The sequence below is a fragment of the Hippocampus zosterae genome, unplaced genomic scaffold (genome assembly GCF_025434085.1).
Source record: "Hippocampus zosterae strain Florida unplaced genomic scaffold, ASM2543408v3 HiC_scaffold_22, whole genome shotgun sequence".
Classification (NCBI taxonomy): Eukaryota; Metazoa; Chordata; class Actinopteri; order Syngnathiformes; family Syngnathidae; genus Hippocampus; species Hippocampus zosterae.
The window spans coordinates 4,159,643-4,178,936 of NW_026262818.1; the positions used below are offsets into that span (position 1 = coordinate 4,159,643).

General features: G+C 41.0%; 1 protein-coding gene across 4 annotated transcripts in view; it reads right to left on the reverse strand.

Annotated features, from left to right (window-relative positions):
- The window catches only part of LOC127594588 (MBT domain-containing protein 1-like), a 73,106-nt gene extending 57,834 nt beyond the window's left edge, over positions 1-15,272 (reverse strand). For 3 of the 4 annotated variants that reach the window (XM_052056445.1, XM_052056446.1, XM_052056444.1), the window contains exons 1-2: positions 15,091-15,272; positions 10,491-10,695 (exon numbers count right to left, since the gene is read on the reverse strand). In XM_052056445.1, the coding sequence (XP_051912405.1) occupies positions 10,491-10,695; positions 15,091-15,111 (226 nt within the window). In that variant the 5' untranslated portion in view covers positions 15,112-15,272. Of the gene's footprint in view, positions 1-10,490; positions 10,696-15,090 lie in introns of those variants that run through there. The other variant, XM_052056443.1, reaches the window with a different exon arrangement.
- Positions 15,273-19,294: the final 4,022 nt, after the last annotated feature.

The following is a 19,294-nucleotide window of genomic DNA, read 5'->3' on the forward strand; positions in this document are numbered from 1 at the left end:
CATCAAAACAGAAAATCAAACGAGGAAATCACAAAATAAATTCTGAAGCCCCCCTACAGAATTTATTTTGGCATTTCCTTGAGCATAGCTCCAACAGAACGATATTCTGGCGGAGACTGGACCGTCTCAGAAGTGTTTGTTATTTATTACTTCGCTGTGTACTGTATTCACAAACGAGGAAATCACAAAATAAATTCTGTAGGTGTGGGCTATAGACTTTATTTTGTGATTTCCTCGCTTGATTTTCTGTTTTGATGCATTATTTTCATTTTTCATAGTTTCATTGAAGGAATCGTTAATTTTCGTTTTTCGGAGGCGGTCATGAACGCCTCTCGAGTCGAACAGAAGAAGAGAGGGCACGGACACAGACAAAGAGGGTTAGTTTATTCATTCATTCATTCATCTTCCTAACCGCTTGATCCTCACTAGGGTCACGGGGGGTGCTGGAGCCTAACCCAGCTGTCTCCGGGCAGTAGGCGGGGGACAACCTGAATCGTTTATGAATAACAAAATACAGTAAACATATACATGTAGTCTTTGTTGCTCTATGTGGCTTGCTGTTGCTTTGCTGACTTTCGCTGCGTCTCGCGGACCTTTTGCGGACTTAATTTTTTTTTTAATGAATATGTTTGAAAAAAATCCACGATGCACTGAAGTTGCGATAAATGAACCGCGAAATAGCGAGGGATCACTGTAATCCGTTCCAGAAGGCTGTTCGAAAACCGAAACCACGCTCTGTTTTTAAAAAAAAAATATTGAACACGTCTGCTCACAATGGAACACTACACGAGGATGGGTAACTTCCTCGTCTACCCGTGGAAGCGTCACATCCTCGTGTAAGGAAGGCGAGAGGAGTCAAGTGGCGCATTCAAGTGCACTCAGTTTGGTCGAGAACCGAATTTCGGTCATAATCCGAGGCATAAAAAAACTTGAAATTTTTGGTCGAAAACAGATTTGGTCGAAAACAGAGACGTTCGAAAACCGAGGTTTGACTGTATTAGGGGACCAAAAAGAATTTTAGCTCCTTTTTAACAATATATTTCCAGTCGAACCTGTACATAGTGAAAGTCTGTGTATTGACAGAAATTATATATTCCATGATTTTACCCGTCCAGCCCATTTAGGAATAGGTTGATGTGATGTATTGTGTTCACCGCTTAAGTTATTAATTTATTGTTTTAACGGTCTTTGTTGTCATATACCCGCGTTTTGCGTTATGTACAGCATTCTGGATGTAGCAGTGTTTTTTAAAATGTTATACAGATAAATTTGAATTCCATTAAAAGTATTCATTTTAGTTTTGAGGGAGACATTTTTGTGTCAACCAATTTTTTTGAGTTTTTATTTTCTCTAGCCGTACATGTCATGATTTTCAATTTTCATTGGCGGTTAACTAAGAGCTGTAAGCTAGTGCATCAATCAATCCAAAACACACATGTCAAGATGAAGGTCCGGCGCGACCGATTATTATGTGGCTCATGAAAGCAAATCAACTTCCATGATTCTTGCTCACACCTGGACCAACATTTCTAATTCTTAGATCAAATACATAAAATATACCTTCAGCATGTTCTTGTTACCAAACACCTCCTTATAGTAACTTACATAATAGTTTAATGAACTGCTATCCCTGACTTCTTTATTGAATTTCAGACATACGTGAACTACAATGTTCCCCGCGAGAAAAATGAGTTTGACATTCCCTGATCTAAAAGCAGACTAATCACACTTGACTTGTTTTCTCATTCTACAAATACCACACCTATATTAATATTTATCCATCCATCCATCTATTTTCTGATCCGCTGATCCTCACAAGGGCTGGGGGGTAGGCTGGAGTCTATTATCCCAGCTGTCCTCGGGCAGTAGGCGAACCTTGAACTGATTGCCAGCCAATCGCAGGGCATACAGAGACGAACAACCATCCGCACTCACATTCCCACCTTTGGACAATTTAGAGTGTTCAATCAGGCTGCCATGCATGTTTTTGGAGTGTGGGAGGAAACCGGAGCACCCGGAGAAAACCCATGCAGGCACAGGGAAAACATGCAAACTCCACACAGGAAGGCTGGAGCCGGAATCGAACACATGACCTCTGCACTGTGAGGCAGATGCGCTAACCAGTCGACCCCCAGGCCGCCCGCAGTGCATCCAACACATCACAAATTAGAAAGACATATATCTGCGTCTGTGGACACTGACGCTTCACCAGGCGGAGCAACCGAACCATTTCTTCCCATTTTCCGCTTCAAAGTTGCATGACTCATAACATGCAGACCACTCATACCAGCCCGCCAAAATTCAGACAAAAATGTTTCCCAAAGCATAAAAATTAGAGCTGTCAAACAATTAAAATATTTAATCTAATTAAAAATGCAATTGTCATAATTAACTCAAATGAACTAAAAAATTAATCGTGATTACTCACATATTTTTTATCGTTTCTGAATTTCCTTTTAAATTTTTTGTCCTATTTTTCCCCATTTTAATGCTCTCATCAACTTGGAATCATGAATCAGTTTTCTATGTGCCAAATGCAAATATTTACTGAAATTATTTCAATTTTCAATTTTACATGAACATTTTTCACTTGGAGCAGTTGTTCACACATAATCGCTCACACAATATTACTGTCCATCAACAACAGTGAAAAAAAATATTTTGTCACACAACAGCTGCTTTAACAGCTTTTTTAATGAAATCAAAACAGAGCAATATAACATTAAAAAAGTGCACATCTAAGGTAAACTAGTACTCAGCCTATACTCTGGCATCTCTTCATTGGCTCCCCATTCATTTTAGAGTTATTTTCAAGATCCTCCTCTTTGTTTTCAAATCTCTAAATAATCTCGCGCCACCTTACCTCTCTGAGCTCATCCGCCCCTACACACCTGCCCGGCGCCTCAGGTCTGTGGACCAGTCTTTGTTAGAAGTACCAAGAACTAAACTGAGGCTCAGAGGGGATCGAGCCTTTTCTGTTGCTGGTCCCTCTCTCTGGAATGACCTCCCACTGAACATTCGGCAAGCCTCCTCGCTGCCAATCTTTAAAGCCCTCCTCAAAACCCACTTGTATTCTTTGGCGTTCGACTCAGCATGATTTTACTGCTTGGTGCTTTCTGCCGCCTTTATTACCATTTCGTCTTACTGTTTATTGTGTATGTTAAATCGCTCCATGTACAGCACTTTGTATGCAGCGATGGCTGTTTGAAAGTGCTCTATAAATACTGTTGACTTGACTTGACTTGACTATAGTGGATTTAAACCATGGTTGCATACTTCGTTTTTCTCAAGTTTGCTTTGAACACAGCAGTCTGTTTCTGTATGTTTGTTGGAGAATAACGAGACCCCGGACACCAGTGTTCGTTATGTGCCGTTGTATTCAAAACTCACAAAATTGCCGGCCGTACAAACAAGCGCAAGCATTCCCCCGTTCTGCTGGGGCAAACCATTCTGAAAGAGGGGGGTTTCACTCCCCCTAACAAAGTCAGGCTATGTTATGTTGGTACTTCTTGCGCGGAAGTCTCTCCACGGTTTTTGTGTCTACCTCATTTCGGATGACTACACTTGGTTCGATGACAACACTGGAGACGTTTTATTTTCGCTAGGTCGATACCACTGCAACGCTGAACTTTCGTTGTCATGTCACCGCCTCTGCGCACCGTCACTGTCAGACGAACACAGAGAAGCTCCACCCGCTCTATTTATATGGACACGGAACGCTGTAACCTTCCACACAAAATAGTTCCAAACAAGTAACAATCGCGTCAGTGGCATACATCGTATACCTGTTAAGGGTGTGGAAAATAATCGATATAAATCAATACATCGATGCGCATGTGCGCGATGCGAGTGCATCGGCTCATTCACTGGGTACGACGCGATTCACGGGTGAAATCGAGATTCATCACGATGCATTGGTGGGTATCGGTAAAATCCGATATAAGCGCCGTTTTATTCATGTTAAACGTCACCTATCTGCCCTTTCCTAGGCGCAATGTATGCACCATCATTGTTTTGCGTTTTGTGTTGAATACGGACGGTAGCCGTGCGTCACATACAGTCCAGTACACAACTAGCGAAACACTATGTAAGTTCGCGCAAGCAGCAGCGAGGAAACTACTGTATTTAATGCTTCCGCAACATTCAGATCTTATTTTTGGAAATACTACGGCTTCGAAAATAAACACGGAAAGATTGATAAAAGCTCCGTAATTTGCAAAGAATGTCGCACTACGAAGCCATACAACAGCAGCACCACAATTATGCAGACCACTTAAAACGATGGCACCACATCACCGACAAGTTTCCCGCCCCCTCCCCGTCCAGTTCCTCGTTGGACACCGGAGAAACTCTTGGCAAACCAGGTCAGGATCAGAAAAAAATCTCTTATTTTGGGGGTCCCCTTGCAGGTCACTGTGACTGCGCAAGGAAAAACTATATATGGATGACTCTTTTGGACATTTCATTTTGACACTCAGTGAGAGTGGTCTGCGTACGCTACAATACACACAACAGCTTTGAGGCTGTGACTGCCACATTGTTTCAATTGTATTTTTTTCTGTCCTATGGAGATGGATATTTCATATAAGACACTCAGTGAGTAGGCTGTTTGTGTTTACACTACAGCAGCTGTGAGTCTCAGTTACCAAATTATTTACATTTTCTTTGCACAAAACCCAATTGTGAAAGGGCTTAAATAAGTTGTTTTACACGTTCTACTATTTATAAGGAATAAAGTGGTCTACTTTTTGCGAAAGGGCTTAAATAAGTTGTTTTACACGTTCTACTATTTATAAGGAATAAAGTGGTCTACTTTATGCAATACCATACTGAATTCCATCTTTTTTTTTACTTTTTTCTTTGCGTATTTGCATCATGTTTAATTGCACAATATCACAACAAATTGCACTGTATCGTATCGTATCGCATTGATTTGAACTAAATGTGTATCGCGTCGTATCACATCGTGAAGACGATGAAACGTATCGCATCGTGTCGCCAGAAAATTCCATGTATCGTTTAAGTATCGCATCGCTGGTAGTGCATCGAGATGTGCATCGAATCGTCCTCAGTGCTGAGATTCACATCCCTAATACCTGTATGATACACAGAGGGAGAAGAACAGGTAACTTTGATCTTGTTGTCAGTGGAGCAATCTGGCAACTTTTGGAAAGTAAACTTTCCATTCATAAACTCTAAGTTTTCGGTGTCTCGCTCTGCCATGGCTGGCAAAACAGACATGGGCCTGGACTTCTGCAGCGCGCTTGTCGTTTTGTTCTGGTGTATTTGTAGAGCAACGCAACATCCGCTTGTGACGCGTGCCGCGTTAATCTCGTGAGAAAAATTTTAACCCCGTTAAAATTCATTTAAATTAATGCCAATAAAAACGCGCTAAACTGACAGCTCTAATATATGTATATATAGCCGTGCGATTGGCTGGCAACTGATTCAGGGTGTCCCTCTCCCACTGCCCGAAGACAGCTGGGATGGGCTCCAGCACCCCCTGCAACCCTAGTGAGGATCAAGCGGTTTGGAAAATGGATGGATGGATGGATGGATGGATGGATAGATGGATAGATAGATAGATATAAGTCATTAAAGTTATCGTTAATTTACGTTTTTCGGAGGCAGTCCTTGAACATCTTGAGTTAAACCACAGAACAGAAGGCACGGATACAGACATGTCTGTATTGGTTGAGACTGAAAAGCATAAGTAAAGTATCCGTTTTAAAAACCAACACCACATCTCTCCTTTTTAGGAGCTTGCCTGTATGTCAGCTTGCCCGTCTACCGCTCAACCAAAAAAGCTTTTAACTTCGACAACAGCTAAACTGCGCAGCAAGTTGGTCGATACGACAAGACGCTCAACGACAAGACGGACATGTTTTTCTGCGAATTCATGTTTCCTTTTTTGTTCAAACATATACTGTATATATATGTTTTTGTTTTTTTTTTAACTACAACAACTGTCTTGTCCACGGTGCCTTTTATTTGTTCCACTGGGGTTTAGCAAGTGTGTTTATAAGGAGACGAAAATCTCTTTACTGTTATTAGTGTTAGTGCCTCAACATGGCTACGCTCGTGACATCAAAATAACGAACTCAAACGTGTGTTTGTTCAATGTTGTCAACTAATATCCGGATTAATTTCAGGCAAATTTTCCTAAATTTTCCTGAGGAACTTTCATGAAAATTTGAAAATCCGGAATTCCGGGAAAATCTGGAGGACTTTCATCTCTGATGTTAAAATTGGTGAAAATAAAACATATTACAGTTTGTTTGTACAGTATTTTACATATTAGCTGCTCACTAATTACATGTGGGCAGTTTATGGTGTAAAATTGTTTTTTTTAAAAAAGCTGTTTAAAAAAAGTTGTTTTCTTGACTTGGAACGGATTAAAAAATGTTAATTGATTCCAATAGGAAACATGGTTTCGGTTTTCGAACAATTCGGTTTTCAAACAGCCTTCTGGAACGGATTATGGACGAAAACCGAGGTTTGACCATTTAATTTATTTTTATATATTACATTTTCCAATGCACCAAATGCAATTTCTACAACTCTGTGACCAGATGTAAATAATAATCATTAGCACATTGCACAAATTTCAACTCAGAAATCTGTGGCTGTTCATTATATTTTGTGAAAGGATATTGTATTAAAATATTGTTCCTAATGCACTCTGACTTCTTTGAGTGAAAACAAAGAATTATACTATGATTTTACTGGTTCGGCCTGCTTGACATCTAATTTGGCACTTTGAACACCCTCTAATGAGTTTGACAGCCCTGATGTTCTTTTACTCTTTAACTGAAATACTCATTGTCATTCTACTGCACAGGTGTCAAACAAGGCCAGATCTGGCCCGCCACATCATTTTATGGGCCTGCTAAAGCAGTTCAAACATGTCAACTTCCATGATCCTTTTTAAAATGTCTACCAAAACTTTAAATTCTCATATCTAATAAATATATATATTCTAAGCATGTTCTTGTTACCAAACCCCTAATGTGGAATGTTTCCAGAAGATTTGGTGCAAACAGAACACTAAATGTCTCCCTCCAAACCTGTGAACAAATACTAAACAAACAATTCCATGTTTGTTTAATGCAGTCCTTCTCAAATAAGGGGGCGCAATGCGATGCCAGTGGAAGTACATGTTGACTCTGGGGAACATGCTTTTTTGCCGAAGATAAGTGAATCAAGTGTAATTGCACATCCACTACAGCAGTTGGCAGGAACGCCCTCATTGTCAGAGAGTGTGCAGGGAGTATTAGCTCTATGGCAGTGGTGCCCATCCTTTTTTGTCACAAGTGCTACTTTTCAAGGAGCCAGCCTTCAGAGATCTACCAGTCCACTGTCACCATCTGACCCCCCCCCCCACACACACACACACACACACAACACACACAAGAACACTAAAAGTCCCAGGGCCAAGCCATTTGGCTTTCCTACATTGGATTGGATTGGATACAATTTTATTGTCAAATACATATAACCAAATATAAATCTAACAGAAAAAAAACAGCTACGAAACAGGTAGATCTCTGTTTGAAAAAAGGAAATCACTTCCTACATCAGTGGGCTGGCTGTGATCCCAATTTCATTTTGCAATCTCAGAATCTCATCCTCAAGAGTGGGGCTTTCAATGTAGAAAAGTGATTTGACTTTGGCGGCAATGACACCAACCTCAATATTTGCACCAAATGGATAACACATATAGCTGACGATAGGCTCTATGGATGCAAAGTCAATAAAACACCTCTCAAACTCTGACGAGATGCTCTGAACATGCTCCTCATAACTTGCACTGTCAAGCTATGTCACACCTTCCCCTTGACGTTGTAGTTCTGCTTGCTTGTGAGGGAAGTTGCACAAGTTACCATGCCGCAGCCGGGTGGACATCAGCTTTAGCTTGCTTTGAAATGTGCTCACTGAACTCATCATGTTGACTTCAACAACTTCAGTTCACTGAGCTGGCCAGTGAAATCAGTGAGAAAAGATAAATCTAAAAGCCACCGTTTTGTCCCACACCAAATTCCCCCCCCCCCCCCCCACACACACACACACAATTTCCTCCTCCGACTCCTTGCGGTCGACGTGGTACCAGTCCGCTGGCTCCCTGTCGAGTGCGATCAACGTATTGGGCACCCCCTGCCTTGACATCAGAGGTAATTCGCTAACTAGCTTAGCATTTAGCGCTGTCGTTTGCACAAGAGTGGTGATTCAGTCATCTGATTGGTTGCCCTCTGTGTCAATCAAGTAGCGAGATTGATGATAGGCTGACGTAGTACTTCTGTGTATTTAGCACCGTTGTTTGAATGGCATTGCCGCCACCGAGGCATTTTCAACGCTTGTCGTGTGAAACCCCAGGAGCCGCGTTGAACCAGCTAAAGCACCGCTGTAATCGCTAGCTGCTCGCTACTGTGAACAGCGATCAACTTCCAGCAGGATTTCAAACTCATCAGTAACGAAAGTAGCAATTGGCTGTCCTAAACGTCGCTCAATTATGTCATCAGTGCTTACTTGGGGGATGTTTTTTTTCCTTCTCTTTTTTACTTTTGTAATTTTTATTTGTTTATTTGCTGGGTTTTTTTCAGACAAAGGAAAGTTTTACATTTACGTCCCGCCCAGATTGTAAATCTGGCGCGATCAGCCAGCAGCGGCTTCATTTGGGGTTGGGGCCACAACAGTTCCCGCCGCTGCTCATTCAGAACAACGTGCTTCCACCACACAGACTCCAACTCTCCGATAACAGCAGAAAAAGTCGCTAGATTGTGACTATTTCACTAACTTTTTTGAGAAAAAAAAAGAAAAATTAGAGGATCTGAATACTCACTAAATATAGTTTCAAAGTCGCCAAGTTTGGCGACACTGACTTCCTGTCATGTCATTTTTTTTTTAAAGTTTTTTCCCCCATCACACCTTGCGGTCAGTTCAGTCGAGTGGTTGGGCACCCCTGCTTTATAGTGTCGTTTTTTGGCGGGATATTTTGCACCAAGCAGGCAATATGAAGTGCAGTAAACAAACCCTGACAAAATGAAAAGAAAGGCGTAACGAGACAAAGATAATGAAAGAAAAGAAAGTCACCCGAAAGCTAAGACAAGGAAATATGATGAAGCGTATTTAGTGCTTGGCTTCTACTACAGTGGGTGACAAGGAAACCTGATGTGTTAACTGTGTCTAGAAATGCTCTCAGCAAGTCAAGTCAAGTTCATTTTAGAGTTATTTTCAAGATCCTCCTCTTTGTTTTCAAATCTCTGACTAATCTTGCGCCACCTTACCTCTCTGAGCTCATCCGCCCCTACACATCTGCCCGGCGCCTCAGGTCTGTGGACCAGACCTTATTAGAAGTACCTAGAACTAAACTGAGGCTCAAAGGGGATTGAGCCTTTTCTGTTGCTAGTCCCTCTATCTGGAATGACCTCCCACTGAACATTCGACAAGCCTCCTCGCTGCCCATCTTCAAAGCCCTCCTCAAAACTCACTTGTATTCTTTGGCATTCAACTCAGCATGACTTAGATTTGTTCTTGGTTTTACTGTTTGGTGCTTTCTACCACCTTTATTACCGATTTGTCTTACTGTTTATTGTGCATGTTAAATTGTTCCATGTACAGCACTTTGTATGCAACGATGGCTGTTTGAAAGTGCTCTATAAATACTGTTGACTTGACTTGACAGCAGACAGCATGAAGCCAAATAAATCAAAGCGCCACTGAAACACATTATAGCTTCGCTGGAAAAGTTGTGCACTGCAAAATGTGCTCCTCGTAGCCATTAATCCTGACTTCCTCATTTTGATTTTAAAAAAAAGAGAGAGAAAGAGGGGGGGGGGGGGAAATAGCACTAATTGTTTTATTCTTTTTTGTTTTGTAGACTAAAGTGCTTTATTTTTCCTGCCCCTGAGTTAATGTTCCTGAACTGAATTTATGATTATTTATTGACGTATTTAATTTTAGTTTTCAGAATGGTGCAATGAGTTGGTCAAAAAGTTGGTAAAAAAATGTTCAAACAAGGTATAAACAAGGATTTTATGGGGGGGGGGGGGGGGTATTTCAGGCAAATTGATGGATTTAAAATATTATCCGTTTTCTTCTTGTTGGGGATGGGCATAACAGAAAATAACTGAGAAGCACTGGTTTAATGTAAGCTCAATGCACTTTTACGCCAGGCCGTGTTCAGAAGAAAGTCAAGTGCTCGATTTGCTGCCTGAGAAGTCCCACACGACACATGCTATGTTTGTTGTGAGCGATGCGAAACAATCTCAGAGACCAATTACTACCTCCTTCATTGGTTTTTCCTATTCATTCTTGGATTTTTAAAGTTTCATTTTTTAATCTGATTGGGTTTTTTTGGGTCATCGGTCTTATTGCCTGACATGACACCTTAATTCCCAATCTGCCCAAAATTGACTCAGCCAATAGTTATTTTGCATCCCTAGAAAATGTTTTCAAAAACATAAAATAAAAATTAGACATTATGTACAAACCCATTCCAGCCTTTCCATCAGGATAAGTATAGACCTGGCCATTGTTCTTGATGATGGGAAGACTGGCAGGGAGAGAGGAAACCACCTCATCCTCGCTGTCCTCTGAGCTGGAGCTGCTGGTTGACTCCTCACTACAACTGTCATAGCCATCAAACATCCCAAACGAATCTCTTCTCTTCCGCTCTGAACGCGGGGTGCGCTCAGCCTTCAATCAAAAAACAAACCAAAACAAACAAACATCAGTTATCAAAATCAAGGAAGAAAAAGCAGCAGTAAACAGAAACTAATAATAACAAATTGACCAAAAGTACAGCGAAACGCACAGCTGATGGACAGCCATGACTACCGAAGATGAAGCTATTTTGACAAAAGAAGTTCCTCCCCAAGTGATACCTCCGGAGTGACGTGGCGTAGGAAGCCGTTGTGCATGGTATGTCATCAAAAACAAGGCAATACGAGAAACCTGTTGACTCATTTGAACAAGTAGCACCCAAGCGATCAAGTTGCAAACATGAAAGTGTGAGCAGTTTGCACAGCCTGCGCACGTAAACATTAGCAGTTTAGTCGCTAATAACCAGTCGGCAGCCACCAGATGAAAGCAGCAGTCAAACGTGTCATCGTTGGATGAGTCACATTTGCAAGTAAGAATGATGTAGGATGTATGTAGGATCTTAACTTCAATATTATTATGTTTACACGATAAGGCATATTTATTGTTCATGATTGGTCCATTTTTTAATAGTTCACTGTTTTATTTTATTCTAGACGCGTTGTACAGTAGAAAAACAGTTTGAAATTAAAGGAAAAAATCTGAATGAAATAATTACATTACAACAGTGATAATTTTACAGTTTACCACCAGCGAGTCCCAGGGATTAGCTGATCAGAAAAGTACGAGTCCCATGATGCATTTCGAGAGTCCCAAATTTCGAATTCTGAAATGGTCTACTTATTCAATTCATATAATATGATAATAACACAAACAACAACACATACATACAATTATAAATAAATGCTGCAAAAATTTAAATAATTCAGTAGCAGGCCTGAGGATTTCGGAAATTCGCGGAAATTGTTTTTCGGTTCCGTCGGCTTACCCACGGAAACCACGGTAACTCATTTTGGGTTCCGTAAACGTTCATCATGGGAACCCATTTTTCCATTTTGACTGATATACGTTTGAGTTTCAGAATTCTTGATTATGAATGTTTCAAGGGTGAATGTTTGAAAACTATGCATTAACAATGAACATTCCATAAGTAGCTGTGTACTCCAGGTTTATTCAATAAAATAAATGGATCAAAATATGTTGTACTCATGGCATCATGAATACAACATACCACAAAATCAGTATTTTTTCCAATCTCACACTGCAAAGATGAATTTACTGGTAATCATTAATACAGGTAAGTATTGATGTGGCTTGACATCCTCTTCCCAAGACGATGCATGTGTAATCTACTATCAATTTGACGAAAGAATTTAACAAACGTCATATATATATATATATATATATATATATATATATATATGAGAGCTGTCAGTTTAGCACGTTATCTGCATTAATTTAAATGAATTTTAACGGGATTCGTTTTTTTCTCACGAGATTAACGCGGCAGACGTCACAGCGGATGTTACGTTGCTCTGTAAATAAACCAGGAACAAAACAACAGGCGCGCTGCACAGGTCCACGCACATGTCTGTTTTGCGAGCCATGGCAGCGCGAGACACCGAAAACGGATACTTAAAGAGTTTATGAATGGAAAGTTTACTTTTAAAAAGTTGCCAGATAGTTCAACTGACAAGACCAAAGTTACCTGGATGTTTTGCAGTAGTAAACTGAGCTATCATCATAGCATGTCGAGTCTGAAATACCACTTAATGGCCAAGCACACAGCTGATGTGAGTACTCCGCCCCCGCGTCTAAGACAGACAGCTATGGATCATTTCAAAGCGAAAAAAATGGATAACACGACGAAGAACAAATTTGCTGAAGCCAGAGCTAAATGTATGGCGCCTGCATGCAAGCCTGTCAACATTGTCCACAGCCAGACTCAAGGTGAAATCGTTCGCGCTGCATCGAACGACTCCACTTCGGATTGCCAGCGAGAGCCTCCATTACAAGCTTTGAACAGAAAGTGTACGTGGTGGAGAAGGCTAAGGTACACCAAGCGGGAGAAGACACTGTTTCGGGAGAGAAATAAGAGAATAGGTTGATGAGCCTCAGGTGAATAAAGAGTAGGCATTCTGTTGAGTTCGATGTATGCCACTGACACGATTGTTACTTGTTTGGAACTATTTTGTGTGGAAGGTTACAGTGTTCCGTGTCCATATAAATAATGGGGGTGGAGCTTCTCTGTGTTCATCTGACAGCGACGGTGCGCTGAGGCATGTCGAGAGTTCAGCGGTGCAGTGGTAGCGACCTAGCGACCACACTGAAAATAAAACGTCTCCAGTGTTGTCATCTAACCAAGTGTAGTCATCCGAAATGATGTCCACACAAAACCATAGAGAGACTTCCGCGCAAGAAGGACCAACAGAATCAACATAGCCTGAGTGCTGTGTTTAAAGCAAACTTGAGAAAAACAAAGTATGCAAACATGGCATAAATCCACTATCGGTACTCAGCCTAGTTTACCTTAGATGTGCACTTTATAATTTTATATTGCTGTTTTGATTCCATAAAAAGAGCTGTTACAGCAGCTGTTGTGTGACAAAATATTTTTTTCACTGTTGTTGATGGACAGTAATATTGTGTGAATAACTGCTCCAAGTGAAAAATGTTCATGTAAAATTGAAAATCGAAATTGTTATTTCAGTAAATATTTGCATTTTGCACATAGAAAACTGATTCATGATTCCATGTTGATGAGAGCATTAAAATGGGGAAAAAAATAGGACAAAAAAATATGAAAGGAAATTCAGAAGCGATAAAAAATGTGTGAGTAATCACGATTAATTTTCTTTGAATAATAATTGATTAATAATATCTTAGAAGTAAAGGTGGCACACCAGTAGGCAGCCGTCGGCAAGTGCTCTCATGAGCCTTGCTTTTTTTGTTGTTTTTGTGTTAGTTTTGTGACTTTGTGTTTGTTGTTATGTCGTGTGGACCTAATGTGGACTTTTTTCAGCATTTTTTGGCCACAACATTCATCAAGAAGGAGAATGCTTGGTGGTTGCGCCTTCTCGGCAGCATGGGTATACCACCACTGTTTTTGACTGGGAGGAATGTCGGCGCCATTTGACTGTCGTTGCTGTTGAACGGTCTGCGGCGGGATGGATTTAAGGCTTGAGGAGCCGATGATGAGAAGAAAGGAGTGTTAGCGCCGATGTGGATTTGGAACTGGGAGTCGCAGCTTGGAGTTTGAAGCGGATTACGTGGGTCAGGAGAAGTGAACTAATCTCTTTCCGTCAATGGACGCAACAGCTTCGTGTTTGCTTTCAAAACTTAGTTTGTAGCAGACGTGTGCACATTTTCAGCATGACGTCTCTGATACACTAGTGAAAGGACACTTTGATCCTCTCCTCTTTCATCTATAACTGATTCAGACAACAAAGTGTATGCAGAAAAGTGGTGAAGATTGCACAACTATCTGTGTCCTATGTGTTGTGTTATTTAAACTTGTTTTTGACTTCAAACTGGCACCGCGATAGTGGCTGCCTTTCCAGCAGCTCCTATATTTTATTGTTCTACTTCCTTTCATAACTTTGCTGCTGTAAATTTGGAATTTCTCCATTGTGAGACTAATAAAGGTTTTCTTATCTTAATATGATGCATGTAAACGTGAGAAAAAATACCCACAGCTCCTCAGGTCATAATAATAATTTCTACAAAAATTATATGGACCACGCAGTCGTCGCTGCTCGTAACCTAATAAAAAGTTACAGAGTGATATTTGAACCCGTGACGCGATGGAATAAACCACCTTCGGGGCAACCGCTGAACTACTACACCGAGAGTTGGCACCCTTCCAGTGCCGTAAAATTTCTACTTGTCCTACTCTCCCGATTAGCGGCAAAATAACCCTTCGTGGTGAGTTACCAGTCACGTCAAAATAACCATTTCGTAAGTACCGCTTCCTGTTTTACTAAAACTCAATATTAAATAACCCTGTCCTCGGCGTACCTGAACAGTGTTTACGTTAAACATCGTCACTTCCTGCTTTTTGCAACACAGGTGACCCCAGTGATTAAATTATTCAACTATTTTGTTAAGTTTGGAAAAAAATACTATACCATGTCTGATCATCAACTGTTATCACAACGTTCACAAGAACAAAAAATAAATTAACAATTGCAAAATAAACGGCAAAACCAAATCAGCTCAACGCTAAGTAGCATTAGCATAGCTTGCTAGCGGAAACCTTTTGAAATAATTGTTACACTCATTTTCAAGAAACAAAAACGTCGTCACCAAAGTTTCAGGGTAGTGCAGTTATTTTTTTCCATCTCTAGAAATGTTCGACAACTTTGAGATGATATATAGAAGAGCCAAAGATACTCGCTAGGTCTAGTAAATAAGACAACAACAAAGGATCATTGAAAGTAACCCAACGTCTATGTTAGTAGGCTCGCGGCCCGAAATGCTCATTGTACTTACCAAATCCCGTGTGTCTTCCATTAGTCCCTCATACAGATGACCTTCTCTTGACTAGCGCATCCACTCTCAAACGAAACCGACGGTGCTTACTAATTTTGGATTCGAACGAGCAAAGCCTCTGCGAATACTACAAACCAAACAGGATATCAACAAATTACGCAGGCTTCTGCGCATGCGTAACTGTAACCTACTTTCGTGTGATTGGTCAAGGGAAAATGCTGGTAAACACTGATAAATGTGTCAGTTCAACAAACTGTTTTATTCAAAAGAAATCCAACAAAGATAATTTAATACAGTACCGAAATAATATTACATATAGATGTTGTTCAGAAATTATAGTGCGCCTCAATTGCACCTACCCGAGTCACTTAAAAGGTGCACAATCTATGCATTTATTCCGTTTTAAAGTTACACATACATCAATACTATACACACAGATAGATAGATAGATAGATAGATAGATAGATAGATAGATAGATAGATAGATAGATAGATAGATAGATAGATAGATAGATAGATAGATAGATAGATAGATAGATAGATAGATAGATAGATAGATAGATAAATAGATAGATAGATAGATAGATAGATAGATAGATAGATAGATAGATAGATAGATAGATAGATAGATAGATAGATAGATAGATAGATAGATAGATAGATAGATAGATAGATAGATAGATAGACACACACGTTCTCTTCTCTGATGAATGTTACTTTCCGTGTAGGATTAACAAAAGTGAGTGTGAGCGTGGATGGTTGTTCGTCTATGTGTGCCCTGCGATTGGCTGGCAACCGATTCAGGGTGTCCCCCGCCTACTGCCCGGAGACGGCTGGAATGGGCTCCAGCACCCCCCGCGACCCTAGTGAGGATCAAGCGGTACAGAAGATGACTGAATGAATGAATGATTCATTGCAGAGAAGAAAAAAAGAAAAGAAAGTAAAACTGGATTTTTTTTGAAAATGAATTGAGATATCCTTTATTTGTCCCACACTGGGGAAATTGACAGTCTACAGCAGCAAAATTGGGGGGTAGAAAGAAGAAAAAACAAAGTGTTATATAGATATAGATATAGATATAGATATAGATATAGATATAGGTATAGATATAGATATAATCATATACCACTGGTAAAGTGGCTGTGCTATTACAATTGTTACTGGTTTTTCACGTATATTATTTTTTATTTTTTACACCAGATTAAAGGCTACTTTGAAGGCCAAAAATGAGGCAACATTTTTAAAGGAAATTTAAAATGGCCAACTTCCTTTTAATTTTGGAGTAGGGCTCCAGAAACTTTTTGCTGGTCTTGGGCTGTTACAAATCCCTCCGACTTTTGAGAGATCTTGGTGAAACATTCAAACAGGGCTGTTTTGTTAAAAATTTGTCAAGGATGCAACTAAGGTTTTTACTTTAATTTTAAGACCATCATTTTTCTCATCAAACAACAGGGCAGCAGTGTTGGATGAAATATTTACTTTGATTTTATATCATTAACATCTTTAGATGAAGGACCTATAGTTTCAAGACAAACTGCTCAAATCTCGAGAAGGTATTTAAAATCTGACTTCTTTAAAAAGCCAAAAAGTGGGGCCAAAAAAAATCAAAATCATTGATTTGTTTTCACATCATGAACGCCCAAAAAGTTTTACCAGCAAATATGAGGTTAATCTGGTTAACCTGCTGGGAGAAAAACATTTTTAAAAATTAAAACATATATTTCCTTTATCCTGTAGGTGGCGCTACGAGTGTGATGAAAAATAATCAAGTCAAGTTACAACAGCTTTTATAGTCAACAGGATGCTGCTTCAAAATAGCGGACTTATTCTAGAGTTTAGCACATTGCTCCAACAGACATTTTCGTCGATGTTGGTTTATTACATTCATCATGAAGGGTCACTCTTCAACCTCAGCCGTTTGAGGAGCAAGCGGGAGACCATGGTCACGACCGTCAGCGAACTCCAGTACGCTGATGACAATGCTGCGGTCTCCAACTCCTACGGGGGCCTCCAGCTCCTCATGGACGGCTTCGCCGCGGCGTACAGGACCTTTGGCCTCTCCGTCAACACCAAAAAGACAAAGACCCTCCACCTGAACCATCATCCACCCCAAATCACCATAGACGACGAACCCATCGAGCAGGTATCGGCGTTCCCTTACCTGGGTAGCATTATCCAGCAGGACGCCGGCCTCACGGAGGACCTCACTCACCGTATCCAGGCAGCCCACACAGCCTTTGGACGCCTTGGTCGTCGGGTCTTCAGGAATCACGCCATTTCCACCAACACGAAGATCTTGGTGTATAAGTCTGTCGTCCTTCCGACCCTTCTCTATGGCGCCGAATGTTGGACCCTCTATCGGAGCAGCATCAAGAGGCTCGAGAGGTTCCACCAAGGACGACTCCGATCTCTCAACGTTTCCTGGGAGGAGAGATTGACTAATAATGAGATCCTCACCCGGGCTGGCCTCACGAGTATCGAGGCCATGATCACCTTGGCCCAACTGCGGTGGGCCGGCCACGTGCAGCGGATGAGCGACAACCGTCTCCCGAAGCAGCTCCTCTACGCGGAGTTGCTGGAGGGCACCCGTCCCCGCGGAGCCCCGAAGAGACGATTCAAAGACCAGCTAAAGGGTCATCTTCAGCGGAGGAGGACCGGCGAGCGCGGAGGAAGGAGAGGGCCCTGCAACCGCCCGGCCCCCCAACCCACTTCTGTCAATCCTGCGGGCGGGGTTTTCGGGGAAGACTGGGCCTCCACAGTCATCGGAGACACAAGCACCAGGAGCCGTCGCCCTGTCCTGGGGGCCGCATTCCTCGATAACGAGGGCCTTCACTGACCGACCGACCATCCTTCCATTTTCAACGCTGCTTATCCTGAACAGGGGCGCGGGGTTGCTGTAGCCTAGCCCAGCTGACTTCGAGCGGAAGGCAGACGACACCCCAAACCCGTCGCAAGTCAGCCGTAGAGCACATATAGAGACACCCGGCCATTCACACCATGGAAACCAATCCCAGTTTGGGGGCACTTATGAACCATTTTTTAAAGTTACACAATAAACTAATAAAATGTTGATTTTTAAAGGCTTGATGTTTGTGCAAATGTTCAGTTTTTCTGCATGCTTAGATTCTCAAAATAAGTGCAGTTTTCTTGGCGAACAGTGTGCGACGACAGCAACAGGTTTTCATTAAAAATCCCAAACTTTGTGTTTCATATGTTTGACAAACCATTATTATCAGCGTGACTTTCTTGGCAAATAGCCTCATTACAGCAGCATTCAAGGAATATATAAGATTAGCATTTTCCTTATCATCTGGAACATCTCAATACAGTATAAGACAATCGGACAAAATCTGAAGGGGTTCTTTAAGATGTGACCTCTAGCTGTGAAAGGCCAAATTTGAAATAAATATCAAAATGGCAGACTTCCTGATAGCTTTGACATATGCATAGACAAGATTTCTTATATTTTCACAACTGCTCAAATCAGCATTGTTTTTCTTGTCAAACAGTACATCTCCACAACATTGACAATTTCAAGACAAATGGATATAGTCTCTTGGAGGAGTTTTTAAAATGTGACCTTTTCAAAAGGCCAAAAATAGGTCCAAATGTGAAAGAAAATTCAAAATACAGTCGTAGACCTCCTGTCAGCTTTAGCATATGGCTCCAGACCTTTTTTCAGTGTTGGGTTGTTACATGTGCCTCCAACTGTGGTAGCACTGGGCAAAATGTTCCACGGAAGCTGTGTGGTTAAACATTTATCGAGGGTGCAACCATTTGTTTGTTTGTTTGTTTTTGGGCGGGGGGGGGGGTCAAAATAACTCATGGAATAATGGTTATTTGACCAAGTGTGACAAGGTTAATCTGTTTTCACGAATATTCAAATCATCAAAATAAGCCTGGTTTACTTTTAGCAAACACCTGATCGCCACATCTTTAGCAAAATAAAAAGCTTTGCTTTTTTTGGGTCGTCTTGAACATCTTAGAATGAACTACCCACACAGTTTCAGGACATCAGATAATGTTTATAGGGTGAGGTTTTTTTAAAAAATATAACCACTCTGGAAGGGCAAATATGGGTCCAAATGTTCAAAGAAAAATCGAAATTGCGGATTCCCCATTAGCTTTCGCATATGGCTCCAGCAGACATTTTTGGACATCTTGGGTTGTAACTTGTTACATATACCTCTAGAAATTTGTTGAT